Here is an 18380-nt window from a genome sequence, read left to right on the forward strand (position 1 = left end):
TTCCAGAGAATTACTTATACCTCAACATGTATGTTTCACAATTTATTGACTAATCTGTCCCACTGATTTGAAATGTCACTTTTATGGTATAATAGATTCTTATACGTACTTATGTTACTCTTTTCAGAGCTGTCCTGACTCTTTTTTGCCTATCTTTTATGTTTGCCATTTCTCTAAACTTTTTATCTTCTTTTTGATTTAAAAAACTGTTTCCTTTTCTTGTTTGTTTCTCTTAAGGCATTATCCATTATGTTCATTCACTCGTATGATTTTATTTAATTTATTTCTGTTTGGCAGTGTCGGGTATTAGTTGCAGCACGTGGTCTCTTCGTTGAAGTGCGTGGGCTCTTTCTTGCAGCTCGTGGGCTCTTTAGTTGTGGCGCGTGGGCTCCACAGCACATAGGCTCAGTAGTTGCAGCGTGCAGGCTTGGCTGCCCTGCGGCATGTGGGATCTCAGTTCCTCAACCAGGGAAGTCCCCACTCTTGTATTATTTTAAATTTAGTCAGCTTTTCTGAATTTTTTTTCTTTTATTTTGAATTCTGTCCTGAGTTCTATCATCTTACCTAATTCTGGTTTATGCTGTTCGTTCATCTGATTTTTTATTATGGTAAAATATACATAAAACCAAATTTAGTATTTCAACCATTTTCAATTATACAATTGAGTTACATTAGATACATTCACAGTGCTGTGCAACCATCAGCACTATCCAAATTCAAAAGAATTATGTCAAGGTCTTCCCTGGTGGCACAGTGGTTGAGAGTCCACCTGCCGGTGCAGGGGACACGGGTTCGTGTCCCGGTCCGGGAGGATCCCTAATGCCGTGGAGGGCTAGGCCTGTGAGCCATGGCCACTGAGCCTGTGTGTCCGGAGCCTGTGCTCTTCAACGGGAGAGGCCACAACAGTGAGAGGCCCGTGTATCACAAAAAAAAAAAAAAAAAGAAAGAAAGAAAAGAAAGAAAGAAAAAGAAAGTCTAAACCACTAAATTCAATCATACAGGAATATAACATTTAAAAAAATTTTCTTTGGCTTTGCAGCATGTGGGATCATAGCTCCCCAACTAGGGATGGAACCCATGCCTGCTGTATTGGAAGCGCAGAGTCTTAACCACTGGACCACCAGGGAAGTCCCAGAATATAACTTTTAGAGGAGAAGTTATAAACCCCTTGGTTATATGAACTGCAGATTTTTAGTAAGAAGTCATGTATTTTAAACGACTTGGAGCTTTAAAGAAAGGAAGGAAGGAAGGAAGGAAGGAAGAAAAAGGGACTTCCTTGGTTGTGCAGTGCATATAATATCAAAAATAAATAAATTAATTAAATAAATTTAAAAAAGAAAAAAATGCTGAAATCCACTGACTAATTATTCAGGCTGTTATATCTCACCATTTCCAGATACATTCCTTTATAAACTTTTAGCAAAAAGTTATCTTATGTCAGAAAAAATGAATTACAAACTTTTCTCTTTTTCCAAAATTTGAGAAATTCCCCTACACTTCTACCTTCAAATTTTATAAAAACGGAAAAGTAGTGACAACCCTTATACTTATATCCAATTGCATCATCTGGCCACATGCCTTCTACATCAATCAAATAACTACAAAACAACAAAATTCGAGTCATTTGTAAATAAAAAGGAAAGAAAATCAAGCTTTTGCAAAAAACGTACAATTTCGCTTTACAAATATAGGTAGAAAAATCCTAAAGAAACATCAGCACATCTAATCGATAATTATTAAAGAATGATATACACCATGACTACCAAAAGGCGTTATTCCAAGGACTCAAGGGTAACGCAACTTTAGAAAATCTATTAATATAACTATTTACATTAATACAACAATTTAATTAATAAATGAAAGAGAATAAAATACAGGACCAAACTGGCAGATGGTAAAAAGTTATCTGTTAACATGCAACAGTCAGTTTCGGTGAAAATGCTCTGTACGCTAAAAACAGGAGACTTAATAGGACAGAGTATTCATCAAGAACCAACAAATAACAAAAGACAAATTAGGATAAATATGAACATCATATCTAAAAAACCCTATCCAACCAACCATAGGAGCCAGAAACTTAGGAATCACCATCACTGACGGCTATTTCTCCCTCGCCCTCATCCTCAACCCACCAGCAGTGCTAACAATGATACTGCCTACATACCTCTAGAATCTGTCCACATCTTTCCACCACAATGACCACCATACCCTGGTCCCAGCCACCATTATGCCCAATTTCTACAAAAGTCTCCTAACTTGTTTCCTCGCTTCCACTCTTTCTCCCTGCAGTGCCTTCTCCACGCGGTAGCAAAATGATAGGTTGAAAATGCAACTGGGGATGTTCCACACACTCACCTTCAACAAAAAAAGTTCAACGCTTTTCTGTTACTCTTAAAGTCTGAAACCTTAAACAGAAGCCTGCACGATCGAGCTCCTGGTGGTGTGGGCACTTGTGCTCTTAGCGGCTCTCCCCTCCAGTGCCGCCAGGGGAAAGGGCAGAAGGACGCAGAGGCGCTGCTGCCAGAGCTGCCGCCTCCTGTGGGAGCTGCACAGCCAGCAACCTTGCTCCACTTGGCTGGGCAGGGACCCCGTCCAGTACAGTTAGTTCCCCCGACAGCACTGGGGCCAGGCCAGGGGAGAAGGGCCAGCTGTCCTGCCAAGAAGCTCATCACCCTCAAGGCAAACACCTCCAACCCTCAGACCCCGGGATATTCAGAAGCGCTAGACGGTCCAGGCTCGCATTCTCACCTGTGCGCCTCAGGGCGTGACGTGTACTCTGCGCATGCGCCACCCCTCCCTAAACTATTGCGTCCCGCAAACGCAAGCCCATTGTTCGCTCACAGGTTGCAGAGCTATAAATACCGGCAACAGCCCAAACGGTGCGCACTTCGCTTTTGGCCGTGTTGGCAACTGAAGGAGAATGCTCGGAGCCCAGCTCTCTCTCCAAGGACCGATCTCACCCAAGTTCTCTACGGGCAGTTACTTAGGTAGGCCCTGCCCCGGGCACTGGGGGACCAGCACCTGCCAGGAGGGCTCAGCTGCCCCCAGACCGCTCCCCGCGCCCACCGACTTCCCGTGGCCGGCCCGGGTCAACCAGCTGTCTATGGCCGGCTATCCACTCGCAGGCCAGCCCACAAGTGCCCAGTGACTCTGCATCTGTGCTTTGCCACAGAGTCTCTGAGACCCCATTCTACCATCCCGCAGGCCCTGCGCTCCTTTCTGGGGGTCCGTATCTCCACCTGCAGGCGAGGCCATCGGAAGAAGGCGGTGATGGGTGCTCTCACCTCCATGATGTCCCGCAGCTCAGGGTCCGCAGTGGACACAGTCACTGTCAGTGTGGCGCGGGGGCAGCCAGTGCCGCCCACGACGCCCAGCTGTGTCCCGAACTGCAGCACAGAGCAGACGGTGTTGAGGGCCCTGGGAGAGAGCGGGAAAGGGATGGCCAAGCAGGAGGACGTCCCCATCATTATTGGTGGTGGTGCTATAACCACTTTACAGACGAGCAATCTGAAGGAATCAGATCGCTTGTTTCTTTCCAAAAGCACGTCAGAAATTCACTTTCGGGTAATCCTTTTGAGGTAGGATGAGAAACCAGGCTTGAAGAGGGTAAAAATGACTCTTTAAATTTACCACTTGGGCTGAGCTATATGTGAACTCTAGGTAAGAGCGTGGGAACTGCACAAGCAAAGTGAGACACTGAAGATCACAAGGGTAATTAATAGCCGTACTGTTTTCTAACGGACAAAGAAAATGCCTGTATTATAAGTTCTATTTCTCCTGCTTTCTGGCAGTGTCATGCTCAGAGCAGCGTCCTGGCAAGGAAGTCAGGATACTTAGGTTCTGAAACCTGGTAAGGATACTAACATAATGAGAGAACTTGAACAAGTCAACCTGACCTCTCTGAGCCTCCGTTTCCTTCCTCATGAAGTGAGACTGGGAAAATAGAAGTTCTCTAAGGCCCTCCTAGTTCTAAAATGCTTCCAGTCTAGGAAACAGCATAGAAGTCAATACTAGTGCAGGCTGAAGGGAAAGATAGGGCAGGGAGAAGGTTGCTTCCATCCTAGAGAACAATGTCTGAACCATACCACTTGGGTCTTCTGCCCATCTGTGCCCAAGATGGGAGCACAGGCAGTTAATACAGAAGAGTGTAAAACTGCTCAGTCCTTACAACCATCATAACTGTCTGATTTTTGGATTCTCAGTAAGTATTGACAGTAGAGGTGTCCTGATAGCAAGAACCTTCCTCAAGCATAGTGGGAATTTATCAGTCTCCCTGATTTTTTCGTCACCCCCTTGTTCTTACAGAAAATTGCCAAAATCCATCTGTACTTGGAACTCTGAATTCTCTGCAGCACTCTCTTCCTGTGGTGAGCAATGCAGCTTCCCTAACAGCAAGTGTCTGCAACTTCTCCAGAGTCTCTGCTCCTGCCGTCAGTTCGGCATCAGCTACGGCCACCTCTTTCCAGACACACATGGGTAGTGCCTACCTTCCCCAACATTCTAGCACAACTATGTTATCTGGAGTTACTGACCAGAGCCAGATCTCCACTTCAGCTGCATCCTATCCAGGTGTTTCTGAGTGGGGCATCACAGGAAGCACTGAAAAGAATTCTTCTTCACTCGGAGACTTTACTCTGGCACTCACTGACCAGCACACAGCTGCTTCCTCCATGCTTATGGCAGCCCAGTATGATAAAACTGCAGACACCAATACCATGGCCCCTCTATATCCATCACTTTCTGCCAGCCTTGCTCAGGGAACGCCATCTCAGATTCCAAATCAGGGACATAGCCTGTCACTTCCCTACCAGGAAGGAAGCCAGGTATCTTACTATAACCACGGCACACTGGGGTCTTTACTGTATGGAGAACTTGGCTCCTGCCTGCAGTCCTATGGCTCTGTGTCATACACAGGAAGTAGGGCCTCTGTGCAACCAGAAATGGTAATGGTACTAAAGGAGATTCAGCCCACCAATATCTTACCACCAGCTTCCACCTCTGGAATCTACTACCCTGTGTCTGCGCACCACATCACAGAAACAAGTTTTCCAGGTGAGTACAAACAGCAAGAAAGTTGAACAATGAGGTCAGCATTCAAAAATGGGGTCAACTCTACAGCTGGGAAGTGGTGTATAGACAGGTAGCATTTAGATCCTGAGTCTTTAATAACCACTACCTTTGCTCAGGGCTGTCTGTATTTAGACTCTACATAAGAACACCTAGGGCTTCCCTGGTGGTGCAGTGGTTAAGAATCCGCCTGCCAATGCAGGGGACACGGGTTCGAGCCCTGGGCTGGGAAGATCCCACATGCCATGGAGCAACTAAGAGTAGCCCAGCAACTAAGAAGATCCAGTGAAGCCAAAAAAAATACATACACAGAATAAATAAGTTCAAAACATAAATAAATGAGTATAAATTTTTTAAAAAAGAACACCTACTGCAGGTGGGAAGGTGGGAGGGACACTGTAAAGGTCATCTATGCTACATGTACAAGAACCCCAAGAGCATACCAATAGGTACCACATTTTTCACCGCTGTAGCCGATCATTCCCCCTGTACTACCACACTGTATCTCTCCCTTCCCTAATCTACTGCTAGAGTCTCTTTGGAAGGTGTTTCAGAACTCTTGTTATGATAGTGCCAGTTTAACTGTCCTCACTTCCTTAATATATACCAGGATTTAAGACCTTAGGGTCCGAGATCCTGTCCAGAGCAAGCAGGCTAAGACTCTGTCTTTGTTTATCTATTTCATCAGGAAGGGCTCTACTCCCTCTCCTAGTTCATGGTGTGAAGTGTTCTTAGCCTCTCAGGAACGTGGGGAGAATTGAACGGACTCTATATGAGAATGCTAGGCTTTGTAAAACATTTCATTTTTGAAAAATAAGACTCATTTTTTAATTGACTTATAACAATCCTGTGAAATACAAAGAAAACCAAGAATCAGTGACAGGAAATGATCACCAGTAAGAATTACAACAGTCACCACTTATCTCGTAGCATAGAACACTGTCCATGGTCCTTAAGAAGAGTTAGTAGAAATGCCTTGCCCATCTTGCCCCTATACACCAACACAGCGATCATATACCTTGAAAGGTACATGATTGCTGTGTTGGTGTTTAGGGGGAGCATCTCACTTACGAGGGACTGACTTCTACCTTGACTCCTTTGTAGGGATGGAGACTTCCCTGGTGATGAAAACTTCCCTGGGATGGCAACCTCCAATCCAGACATTTTGTGTGACACAAACTCAAGAACTCCCCGAGTCCTGCAGGAGCAGAAGTATTCAGATACTTGAGAGAAATCCACCACCCGAACTTGGGGACATTTCAGGGACAGCTCCAGTCCAGAGTGCCAGTAGTCTCCTGGCCCTGCCTCCAGCTCCAAGGCAGGGACAAATAGAGAGTAAGAACTTGGAGGCTAGTACAACCAAGCTTTCAAAGCCTCTGGATGCCTACCAGATCCCAAGAGAAAACCAAGAGCTTCCACTACTCCCTTCAGGAATCCCTGATATTCACCAGCTCCCGGGCTGCACTGACCCCGTCAGCCAAGAGGAGCAGCCTGGTTCTGAAAATGCTCATCTGGGAAAGGACAGCCTGAGTCTTGAGGACCTAGGGACACTTGAAAATGGGATGGAATCTAGCAGTGGTTTTGCAGACACTACTACACTGGCGGAGCATAGTCACCTTCCCCAGCTCTTTAATTCATTGAAAGATCTTCATCAATCCAAAGGTCCCAACGTGATCAAAGCCAAAGACACCAGGGTCATTAAAGTGAATCAGGTGCAGGAAAAGCCAAGTGTCATAAAGGATCCCTCTGATCAACCCAGGAAGAACAAACATAAAGCCTCTGAGCCTATCAGTGGTGCTCCCAAGGCCAAAATCCAGCCAAAGAATCCACAGTGCCTGTTAGGGGGAGAAGTGGTTCTATGCAATGCTGCAGTCAGTGGCAGGGCTCCTGTGAACACGGCCAAGCATTCTAAAGGCAACCCTCAGGAAGCTGCATCCAGAAAGATCAGCAAAACTAAGAGCCACGGGCAGGAAAAGACCACAAGGACCAGAGGAAGAAAGAAGGCTGAAGAGAAGAAGCAGTCAGGGAACAAAGTCAAGGCAGAAGAGAAGCCAACAATTCCCAAGACGAAGCGAAAGGAACACCAAACTGAGCTTATCCATGAGAGCATTAAAAAGCCTCGAACCTCCCTAGGCATGCGCATGCTGGAGTCTGTGAAGGTTTTTCATGCACTGGGGAAGAAGAATGATAAGAGAACTGGGCTCTCTTCCTGTCGGGTCTTGGGAAATTCAAGCAACCCTAAAGACCCCCAGCCACCCCCAGCTATCCAGCCATGGCGGCGTACCCCACGTGAGGGTAAGAGTCCTGAGAAAACTCAAGTCAAAGCCCAGAAACCAGACAGCAGTGCTGAAAAACAGTGTCCATCTCCATCCCAGTATGAGCTGCCTCCACCTAAGAAGGTCAAGTTTTCTGCCTGGGACAAGCCTCAAGCTCGACCTGCTCCTCGGAGGCCACAGTCTCTGGCCTCACATCGGCCTGCTGTGGCGGACCGTGCCCAGCCTGCTTCTTCTAACTCAGCTCAACCTGCTGCAGCCAGTTCATCCCAGCCAGCTCCTGCCTCTTTGCCAGGTCCTGCCAAACCAGCTCAGCCAACTGTGACCAACCCAACCCAACCGGGTTGGACCGCCCATATCCATCCTAGTGTCCCTCAGTCTGCTGCTCCTAGGCCTGCACCCTACAAGACTTCATCTTTCGCTTTTCTCCAGCGGGGGCCTATTCCCCCTGCTCTGACTAAGCGCCGGTCCCCACCCAAGCTCCAAACCCCATTTCTACTCCAAGACTTCAGCAAGCAACGAAGACCATGGAGGGAACCCAACGTTTCTGAGCCAGTCATGTCAAAGCCCATCGAACAAGAGCAGAGACCAGAGCGGGAGGCCATGAAGAGGCGGGCGCAACAAGAACGTGAGAATGCCGCCAAATACACCTCTTTGGGGAAACTGCAAGTTTTCATTGAGAGGCAAAAGGAAATGGAAATCGCTGACTACTACGGATATTTATAGTAAGAGCTGCTAGGATTGTTGGTGCCACCTTGGGCACCAGGTATAAATTCCTCTATTTATTCTCTAATTATATATTTCTGTTTTTATTTCTGTATATTTATTAAAACAATAAAACTGAATAAATGAATGTCATCGAATTAATAGACGAGTAATAAACCTTTTGAATTTTGAGATGCTGCTAACTGTGGCGTGCTTTAAGTTTTTGTGTTTTGTTTTGTTTTTGATGGGGTTGGAATCAAAGTCTGCATGAGAAAGGAAGCACTGAAAGTTGGATGAAGGAAAGGGGAGGAAAGGGGTAAAAACTGAGGAAAGAGGAAGGAACGTGGCCCAGGGCTAGGAAGGCCAGAAGAGATTTATGGATTTATGAAAGGAAGCAGGAGTGAGGAGGAAATGGCAGAAGTAAAGAGCAGGGTCAGAGGTCAGGGCTGAAAGAACAAAATGTGAGTAGAGTTGAAGATGACGGAAGGTGAGTCTAGGTTTACTAGGAGAAATAGAAAAAGTCTCTTGGGGAGGTTGGCCTTAAGTCTCACAACCACCACACAGGTATTTAAGAAAACAAGAGGTTCAGGACACATCTCGGAAAGGTTTGAGTTGCCTTATGCAGGTGTGATTATAGTGGGGGTATAGGGAAATCTACCAGAGAGGTGGCTAGGGCTCAGAGTTATCCTAGGGGATAGGGCCTGGTATGTAAATCACCATGTACTCAACACCTAAGCACCAGGGCAGCTAATGCACTATTCAGTTAATCCTGGCAACGACAGGCAAGGCCAGTATTCCTGTGCCACTTCACTTAGAGACGTGCAGCAAAGGGCTGAGGTCACATCGCATGTGGAGGTACAAGGCCTCACTTTGAGGCCCAAATGCCTCTGAAGTCCTCAGTATTTGCAAGTGCCTGCAGGCGTCCAACCTGGCTTTCAGAGCACAGCATGCTGAGGTTACTGCTGGACGACATCAAACTTCTGGACAGGCCTAAGTATTAACTTGAGGGGCTTCCTCCATTGACCAGGGGGTGTGCCACCTTCTGTAAACATCACCATCAACTGAAACGCACGAGAAAATTCCGACGGAAGCGTCCACTCTCACGGGTGAGAGCGGTGGGGGCACGCGCACTGGGCAGCCGCTCCAACAGCCACAGGACGCAGGCGCCCAGCGGTTCAGGGGCTCCCTGGGAGGCCTCGTGGGGCAGCTCGAGGGAGTGAGGTTGGGAGAGAGCGGCAGGGGTGGGCGTCAAAAGGAATGACGTGGGGAGAAGGGAGAGATGGAGGCAGTGGATAGTGGATAGTGAAAATGGGAAAACTGGCAATTTTCATTTTCAAAATTATTTTTTTGAGATGTCATTCACATGCCATAAAATTCACCACCTGAGACCGCAAATTCAGTGTCATTTCGTACATTCTCAAGCCTATGCAACCATCACCATCATCTATCCCATCACGTTTTCATCACCCCACAAAGAAGCCCCCATAACCATCAGCAGGCCCTCTTCATCCCCTCCTCCTTCAGTCCCTGCAACCACACATTTCCTTTCTATCACTATGGTTTTACCTTTTCTGGACATTTCATGAAATAATACAAATGTGACCACTGTGTGGGGCTTCTTTCACTTAGCATAATGTTTTCAAGTTCGTCCCTGTCGTAGCACGTGTCAGTACTCCATTCCTTTTTATGACAGTGTAATATTTCACACATACACCACATTTAAAATATCCATTCATCCATCGATGGGCATTTCGGTTTTTTACACTAATAATCTCCATTTATTGACAGTGTATTCTGTGCCAGGCAGCACCAGGCTAAGTTACTGACCTTATTTCACAGATAAAGAGGCTTGGAGAGTGTGAAGAGTTTGCCCAAGATTAAGAGCTGGCAATTGGGGGAACTGGGGTTTGAACTCAGGTGAACTTCAGAGGTAATAAATTCACATGACAGAACATTAGAAAAGGTACACAAGGGCACTCAAAGAAAAGACACCCTTTTCCCCACATTCCCCAGCCACACATTTCCCTCCTCAGAGACATCTGCTTTTGCCGTGCCGTGGAATCTTCCAGAGAATTACTTATACCTCAACATGTATGTTTCACAATTTATTGACTAATCTGTCCCACTGATTTGAAATGTCACTTGTATGGTATAATAGATTCTTATACGTACTTATGTTACTCTTTTCAGAGCTGTCCTGACTCTTTTTTGCCTATCTTTTATGTTTGCCATTTCTCTAAACTTTTTATCTTCTTTTTGATTTAAAAAACTGTTTCCTTTTCTTGTTTGTTTCTCTTAAGGCATTATCCATTATGTTCATTCACTCGTATGATTTTATTTAATTTATTTCTGTTTGGCAGTGTCGGGTATTAGTTGCAGCACGTGGTCTCTTCGTTGAAGTGCGTGGGCTCTTTCTTGCAGCTCGTGGGCTCTTTAGTTGTGGCGCGTGGGCTCCACAGCACATAGGCTCAGTAGTTGCAGCGTGCAGGCTTGGCTGCCCTGCGGCATGTGGGATCTCAGTTCCTCAACCAGGGAAGTCCCCACTCTTGTATTATTTTAAATTTAGTCAGCTTTTCTGAATTTTTTTTCTTTTATTTTGAATTCTGTCCTGAGTTCTATCATCTTACCTAATTCTGGTTTATGCTGTTCGTTCATCTGATTTTTTATTATGGTAAAATATACATAAAACCAAATTTAGTATTTCAACCATTTTCAATTATACAATTGAGTTACATTAGATACATTCACAGTGCTGTGCAACCATCAGCACTATCCAAATTCAAAAGAATTATGTCAAGGTCTTCCCTGGTGGCACAGTGGTTGAGAGTCCACCTGCCGGTGCAGGGGACACGGGTTCGTGTCCCGGTCCGGGAGGATCCCTAATGCCGTGGAGGGCTAGGCCTGTGAGCCATGGCCGCTGAGCCTGTGTGTCCGGAGCCTGTGCTCTTCAACGGGAGAGGCCACAACAGTGAGAGGCCCGTGTATCACAAAAAAAAAAAAAAAAGAAAGAAAGAAAAGAAAGAAAGAAAAAGAAAGTCTAAACCACTAAATTCAATCATACAGGAATATAACATTTAAAAAAATTTTCTTTGGCTTTGCAGCATGTGGGATCATAGCTCCCCAACTAGGGATGGAACCCATGCCTGCTGTATTGGAAGCGCAGAGTCTTAACCACTGGACCACCAGGGAAGTCCCAGAATATAACTTTTAGAGGAGAAGTTATAAACCCCTTGGTTATATGAACTGCAGATTTTTAGTAAGAAGTCATGTATTTTAAACGACTTGGAGCTTTAAAGAAAGGAAGGAAGGAAGGAAGGAAGGAAGAAAAAGGGACTTCCTTGGTTGTGCAGTGCATATAATATCAAAAATAAATAAATTAATTAAATAAATTTAAAAAAGAAAAAAATGCTGAAATCCACTGACTAATTATTCAGGCTGTTATATCTCACCATTTCCAGATACATTCCTTTATAAACTTTTAGCAAAAAGTTATCTTATGTCAGAAAAAATGAATTACAAACTTTTCTCTTTTTCCAAAATTTGAGAAATTCCCCTACACTTCTACCTTCAAATTTTATAAAAACGGAAAAGTAGTGACAACCCTTATACTTATATCCAATTGCATCATCTGGCCACATGCCTTCTACATCAATCAAATAACTACAAAACAACAAAATTCGAGTCATTTGTAAATAAAAAGGAAAGAAAATCAAGCTTTTGCAAAAAACGTACAATTTCGCTTTACAAATATAGGTAGAAAAATCCTAAAGAAACATCAGCACATCTAATCGATAATTATTAAAGAATGATATACACCATGACTACCAAAAGGCGTTATTCCAAGGACTCAAGGGTAACGCAACTTTAGAAAATCTATTAATATAACTATTTACATTAATACAACAATTTAATTAATAAATGAAAGAGAATAAAATACAGGACCAAACTGGCAGATGGTAAAAAGTTATCTGTTAACATGCAACAGTCAGTTTCGGTGAAAATGCTCTGTACGCTAAAAACAGGAGACTTAATAGGACAGAGTATTCATCAAGAACCAACAAATAACAAAAGACAAATTAGGATAAATATGAACATCATATCTAAAAAACCCTATCCAACCAACCATAGGAGCCAGAAACTTAGGAATCACCATCACTGACGGCTATTTCTCCCTCGCCCTCATCCTCAACCCACCAGCAGTGCTAACAATGATACTGCCTACATACCTCTAGAATCTGTCCACATCTTTCCACCACAATGACCACCATACCCTGGTCCCAGCCACCATTATGCCCAATTTCTACAAAAGTCTCCTAACTTGTTTCCTCGCTTCCACTCTTTCTCCCTGCAGTGCCTTCTCCACGCGGTAGCAAAATGATAGGTTGAAAATGCAACTGGGGATGTTCCACACACTCACCTTCAACAAAAAAAGTTCAACGCTTTTCTGTTACTCTTAAAGTCTGAAACCTTAAACAGAAGCCTGCACGATCGAGCTCCTGGTGGTGTGGGCACTTGTGCTCTTAGCGGCTCTCCCCTCCAGTGCCGCCAGGGGAAAGGGCAGAAGGACGCAGAGGCGCTGCTGCCAGAGCTGCCGCCTCCTGTGGGAGCTGCACAGCCAGCAACCTTGCTCCACTTGGCTGGGCAGGGACCCCGTCCAGTACAGTTAGTTCCCCCGACAGCACTGGGGCCAGGCCAGGGGAGAAGGGCCAGCTGTCCTGCCAAGAAGCTCATCACCCTCAAGGCAAACACCTCCAACCCTCAGACCCCGGGATATTCAGAAGCGCTAGACGGTCCAGGCTCGCATTCTCACCTGTGCGCCTCAGGGCGTGACGTGTACTCTGCGCATGCGCCACCCCTCCCTAAACTATTGCGTCCCGCAAACGCAAGCCCATTGTTCGCTCACAGGTTGCAGAGCTATAAATACCGGCAACAGCCCAAACGGTGCGCACTTCGCTTTTGGCCGTGTTGGCAACTGAAGGAGAATGCTCGGAGCCCAGCTCTCTCTCCAAGGACCGATCTCACCCAAGTTCTCTACGGGCAGTTACTTAGGTAGGCCCTGCCCCGGGCACTGGGGGACCAGCACCTGCCAGGAGGGCTCAGCTGCCCCCAGACCGCTCCCCGCGCCCACCGACTTCCCGTGGCCGGCCCGGGTCAACCAGCTGTCTATGGCCGGCTATCCACTCGCAGGCCAGCCCACAAGTGCCCAGTGACTCTGCATCTGTGCTTTGCCACAGAGTCTCTGAGACCCCATTCTACCATCCCGCAGGCCCTGCGCTCCTTTCTGGGGGTCCGTATCTCCACCTGCAGGCGAGGCCATCGGAAGAAGGCGGTGATGGGTGCTCTCACCTCCATGATGTCCCGCAGCTCAGGGTCCGCAGTGGACACAGTCACTGTCAGTGTGGCGCGGGGGCAGCCAGTGCCGCCCACGACGCCCAGCTGTGTCCCGAACTGCAGCACAGAGCAGACGGTGTTGAGGGCCCTGGGAGAGAGCGGGAAAGGGATGGCCAAGCAGGAGGACGTCCCCATCATTATTGGTGGTGGTGCTATAACCACTTTACAGACGAGCAATCTGAAGGAATCAGATCGCTTGTTTCTTTCCAAAAGCACGTCAGAAATTCACTTTCGGGTAATCCTTTTGAGGTAGGATGAGAAACCAGGCTTGAAGAGGGTAAAAATGACTCTTTAAATTTACCACTTGGGCTGAGCTATATGTGAACTCTAGGTAAGAGCGTGGGAACTGCACAAGCAAAGTGAGACACTGAAGATCACAAGGGTAATTAATAGCCGTACTGTTTTCTAACGGACAAAGAAAATGCCTGTATTATAAGTTCTATTTCTCCTGCTTTCTGGCAGTGTCATGCTCAGAGCAGCGTCCTGGCAAGGAAGTCAGGATACTTAGGTTCTGAAACCTGGTAAGGATACTAACATAATGAGAGAACTTGAACAAGTCAACCTGACCTCTCTGAGCCTCCGTTTCCTTCCTCATGAAGTGAGACTGGGAAAATAGAAGTTCTCTAAGGCCCTCCTAGTTCTAAAATGCTTCCAGTCTAGGAAACAGCATAGAAGTCAATACTAGTGCAGGCTGAAGGGAAAGATAGGGCAGGGAGAAGGTTGCTTCCATCCTAGAGAACAATGTCTGAACCATACCACTTGGGTCTTCTGCCCATCTGTGCCCAAGATGGGAGCACAGGCAGTTAATACAGAAGAGTGTAAAACTGCTCAGTCCTTACAACCATCATAACTGTCTGATTTTTGGATTCTCAGTAAGTATTGACAGTAGAGGTGTCCTGATAGCAAGAACCTTCCTCAAGCATAGTGGGAATTTATCAGTCTCCCTGATTTTTTCGTCACCCCCTTGTTCTTACAGAAAATTGCCAAAATCCATCTGTACTTGGAACTCTGAATTCTCTGCAGCACTCTCTTCCTGTGGTGAGCAATGCAGCTTCCCTAACAGCAAGTGTCTGCAACTTCTCCAGAGTCTCTGCTCCTGCCGTCAGTTCGGCATCAGCTACGGCCACCTCTTTCCAGACACACATGGGTAGTGCCTACCTTCCCCAACATTCTAGCACAACTATGTTATCTGGAGTTACTGACCAGAGCCAGATCTCCACTTCAGCTGCATCCTATCCAGGTGTTTCTGAGTGGGGCATCACAGGAAGCACTGAAAAGAATTCTTCTTCACTCGGAGACTTTACTCTGGCACTCACTGACCAGCACACAGCTGCTTCCTCCATGCTTATGGCAGCCCAGTATGATAAAACTGCAGACACCAATACCATGGCCCCTCTATATCCATCACTTTCTGCCAGCCTTGCTCAGGGAACGCCATCTCAGATTCCAAATCAGGGACATAGCCTGTCACTTCCCTACCAGGAAGGAAGCCAGGTATCTTACTATAACCACGGCACACTGGGGTCTTTACTGTATGGAGAACTTGGCTCCTGCCTGCAGTCCTATGGCTCTGTGTCATACACAGGAAGTAGGGCCTCTGTGCAACCAGAAATGGTAATGGTACTAAAGGAGATTCAGCCCACCAATATCTTACCACCAGCTTCCACCTCTGGAATCTACTACCCTGTGTCTGCGCACCACATCACAGAAACAAGTTTTCCAGGTGAGTACAAACAGCAAGAAAGTTGAACAATGAGGTCAGCATTCAAAAATGGGGTCAACTCTACAGCTGGGAAGTGGTGTATAGACAGGTAGCATTTAGATCCTGAGTCTTTAATAACCACTACCTTTGCTCAGGGCTGTCTGTATTTAGACTCTACATAAGAACACCTAGGGCTTCCCTGGTGGTGCAGTGGTTAAGAATCCGCCTGCCAATGCAGGGGACACGGGTTCGAGCCCTGGGCTGGGAAGATCCCACATGCCATGGAGCAACTAAGAGTAGCCCAGCAACTAAGAAGATCCAGTGAAGCCAAAAAAAATACATACACAGAATAAATAAGTTCAAAACATAAATAAATGAGTATAAATTTTTTAAAAAAGAACACCTACTGCAGGTGGGAAGGTGGGAGGGACACTGTAAAGGTCATCTATGCTACATGTACAAGAACCCCAAGAGCATACCAATAGGTACCACATTTTTCACCGCTGTAGCCGATCATTCCCCCTGTACTACCACACTGTATCTCTCCCTTCCCTAATCTACTGCTAGAGTCTCTTTGGAAGGTGTTTCAGAACTCTTGTTATGATAGTGCCAGTTTAACTGTCCTCACTTCCTTAATATATACCAGGATTTAAGACCTTAGGGTCCGAGATCCTGTCCAGAGCAAGCAGGCTAAGACTCTGTCTTTGTTTATCTATTTCATCAGGAAGGGCTCTACTCCCTCTCCTAGTTCATGGTGTGAAGTGTTCTTAGCCTCTCAGGAACGTGGGGAGAATTGAACGGACTCTATATGAGAATGCTAGGCTTTGTAAAACATTTCATTTTTGAAAAATAAGACTCATTTTTTAATTGACTTATAACAATCCTGTGAAATACAAAGAAAACCAAGAATCAGTGACAGGAAATGATCACCAGTAAGAATTACAACAGTCACCACTTATCTCGTAGCATAGAACACTGTCCATGGTCCTTAAGAAGAGTTAGTAGAAATGCCTTGCCCATCTTGCCCCTATACACCAACACAGCGATCATATACCTTGAAAGGTACATGATTGCTGTGTTGGTGTTTAGGGGGAGCATCTCACTTACGAGGGACTGACTTCTACCTTGACTCCTTTGTAGGGATGGAGACTTCCCTGGTGATGAAAACTTCCCTGGGATGGCAACCTCCAATCCAGACATTTTGTGTGACACAAACTCAAGAACTCCCCGAGTCCTGCAGGAGCAGAAGTATTCAGATACTTGAGAGAAATCCACCACCCGAACTTGGGGACATTTCAGGGACAGCTCCAGTCCAGAGTGCCAGTAGTCTCCTGGCCCTGCCTCCAGCTCCAAGGCAGGGACAAATAGAGAGTAAGAACTTGGAGGCTAGTACAACCAAGCTTTCAAAGCCTCTGGATGCCTACCAGATCCCAAGAGAAAACCAAGAGCTTCCACTACTCCCTTCAGGAATCCCTGATATTCACCAGCTCCCGGGCTGCACTGACCCCGTCAGCCAAGAGGAGCAGCCTGGTTCTGAAAATGCTCATCTGGGAAAGGACAGCCTGAGTCTTGAGGACCTAGGGACACTTGAAAATGGGATGGAATCTAGCAGTGGTTTTGCAGACACTACTACACTGGCGGAGCATAGTCACCTTCCCCAGCTCTTTAATTCATTGAAAGATCTTCATCAATCCAAAGGTCCCAACGTGATCAAAGCCAAAGACACCAGGGTCATTAAAGTGAATCAGGTGCAGGAAAAGCCAAGTGTCATAAAGGATCCCTCTGATCAACCCAGGAAGAACAAACATAAAGCCTCTGAGCCTATCAGTGGTGCTCCCAAGGCCAAAATCCAGCCAAAGAATCCACAGTGCCTGTTAGGGGGAGAAGTGGTTCTATGCAATGCTGCAGTCAGTGGCAGGGCTCCTGTGAACACGGCCAAGCATTCTAAAGGCAACCCTCAGGAAGCTGCATCCAGAAAGATCAGCAAAACTAAGAGCCACGGGCAGGAAAAGACCACAAGGACCAGAGGAAGAAAGAAGGCTGAAGAGAAGAAGCAGTCAGGGAACAAAGTCAAGGCAGAAGAGAAGCCAACAATTCCCAAGACGAAGCGAAAGGAACACCAAACTGAGCTTATCCATGAGAGCATTAAAAAGCCTCGAACCTCCCTAGGCATGCGCATGCTGGAGTCTGTGAAGGTTTTTCATGCACTGGGGAAGAAGAATGATAAGAGAACTGGGCTCTCTTCCTGTCGGGTCTTGGGAAATTCAAGCAACCCTAAAGACCCCCAGCCACCCCCAGCTATCCAGCCATGGCGGCGTACCCCACGTGAGGGTAAGAGTCCTGAGAAAACTCAAGTCAAAGCCCAGAAACCAGACAGCAGTGCTGAAAAACAGTGTCCATCTCCATCCCAGTATGAGCTGCCTCCACCTAAGAAGGTCAAGTTTTCTGCCTGGGACAAGCCTCAAGCTCGACCTGCTCCTCGGAGGCCACAGTCTCTGGCCTCACATCGGCCTGCTGTGGCGGACCGTGCCCAGCCTGCTTCTTCTAACTCAGCTCAACCTGCTGCAGCCAGTTCATCCCAGCCAGCTCCTGCCTCTTTGCCAGGTCCTGCCAAACCAGCTCAGCCAACTGTGACCAACCCAACCCAACCGGGTTGGACCGCCCATATCCATCCTAGTGTCCCTCAGTCTGCTGCTCCTAGGCCTGCACCCTACAAGACTTCATCTTTCGCTTTTCTCCAGCGGGGGCCTATTCCCCCTGCTCTGACTAAGCGCCGGTCCCCACCCAAGCTCCAAACCCCATTTCTACTCCAAGACTTCAGCAAGCAACGAAGACCATGGAGGGAACCCAACGTTTCTGAGCCAGTCATGTCAAAGCCCATCGAACAAGAGCAGAGACCAGAGCGGGAGGCCATGAAGAGGCGGGCGCAACAAGAACGTGAGAATGCCGCCAAATACACCTCTTTGGGGAAACTGCAAGTTTTCATTGAGAGGCAAAAGGAAATGGAAATCGCTGACTACTACGGATATTTATAGTAAGAGCTGCTAGGATTGTTGGTGCCACCTTGGGCACCAGGTATAAATTCCTCTATTTATTCTCTAATTATATATTTCTGTTTTTATTTCTGTATATTTATTAAAACAATAAAACTGAATAAATGAATGTCATCGAATTAATAGACGAGTAATAAACCTTTTGAATTTTGAGATGCTGCTAACTGTGGCGTGCTTTAAGTTTTTGTG

The 18380-nt window shown here is 46.4% G+C and overlaps 4 protein-coding genes across 4 annotated transcripts; all 4 read left to right on the plus strand.

Moving 5' to 3' along the window:
* Positions 1-4298: 4298 nt before the first annotated feature.
* On the plus strand, positions 4299-6002 carry LOC309797460 (uncharacterized protein C2orf78-like; the record flags this gene model as incomplete). The annotated part of the gene is made up of 1 exon (XM_082645983.1): positions 4299-6002. A coding segment is annotated over one exon (780 nt), but the record flags the coding sequence as incomplete, so codon positions are not given.
* An 86-nt stretch (positions 6003-6088) lies between these two features.
* On the plus strand, positions 6089-8066 carry LOC309797461 (uncharacterized protein C2orf78-like; the record flags this gene model as incomplete). The annotated part of the gene is made up of 1 exon (XM_082645984.1): positions 6089-8066. Exon 1 carries the CDS (start codon positions 6174-6176, stop codon positions 8064-8066), a length of 1893 nt encoding a protein of 630 aa, XP_082502110.1. The 5' UTR covers positions 6089-6173.
* Positions 8067-14405: 6339 nt separating this feature from the next.
* On the plus strand, positions 14406-16109 carry LOC309797462 (uncharacterized protein C2orf78-like; the record flags this gene model as incomplete). The annotated part of the gene is made up of 1 exon (XM_082645985.1): positions 14406-16109. A coding segment is annotated over one exon (780 nt), but the record flags the coding sequence as incomplete, so codon positions are not given.
* An 86-nt stretch (positions 16110-16195) lies between these two features.
* On the plus strand, positions 16196-18173 carry LOC309797463 (uncharacterized protein C2orf78-like; the record flags this gene model as incomplete). The annotated part of the gene is made up of 1 exon (XM_082645986.1): positions 16196-18173. The coding sequence occupies exon 1, from the start codon at positions 16281-16283 to the stop codon at positions 18171-18173; it is 1893 nt and encodes a 630-aa protein (XP_082502112.1). The 5' UTR covers positions 16196-16280.
* Positions 18174-18380: the final 207 nt, after the last annotated feature.

The sequence above is a fragment of the Mesoplodon mirus genome (genome assembly GCF_964341445.2).
Source record: "Mesoplodon mirus genome assembly, contig: HAP1_SCAFFOLD_551, whole genome shotgun sequence".
NCBI classification, from domain to species: Eukaryota; Metazoa; Chordata; class Mammalia; order Artiodactyla; family Ziphiidae; genus Mesoplodon; species Mesoplodon mirus.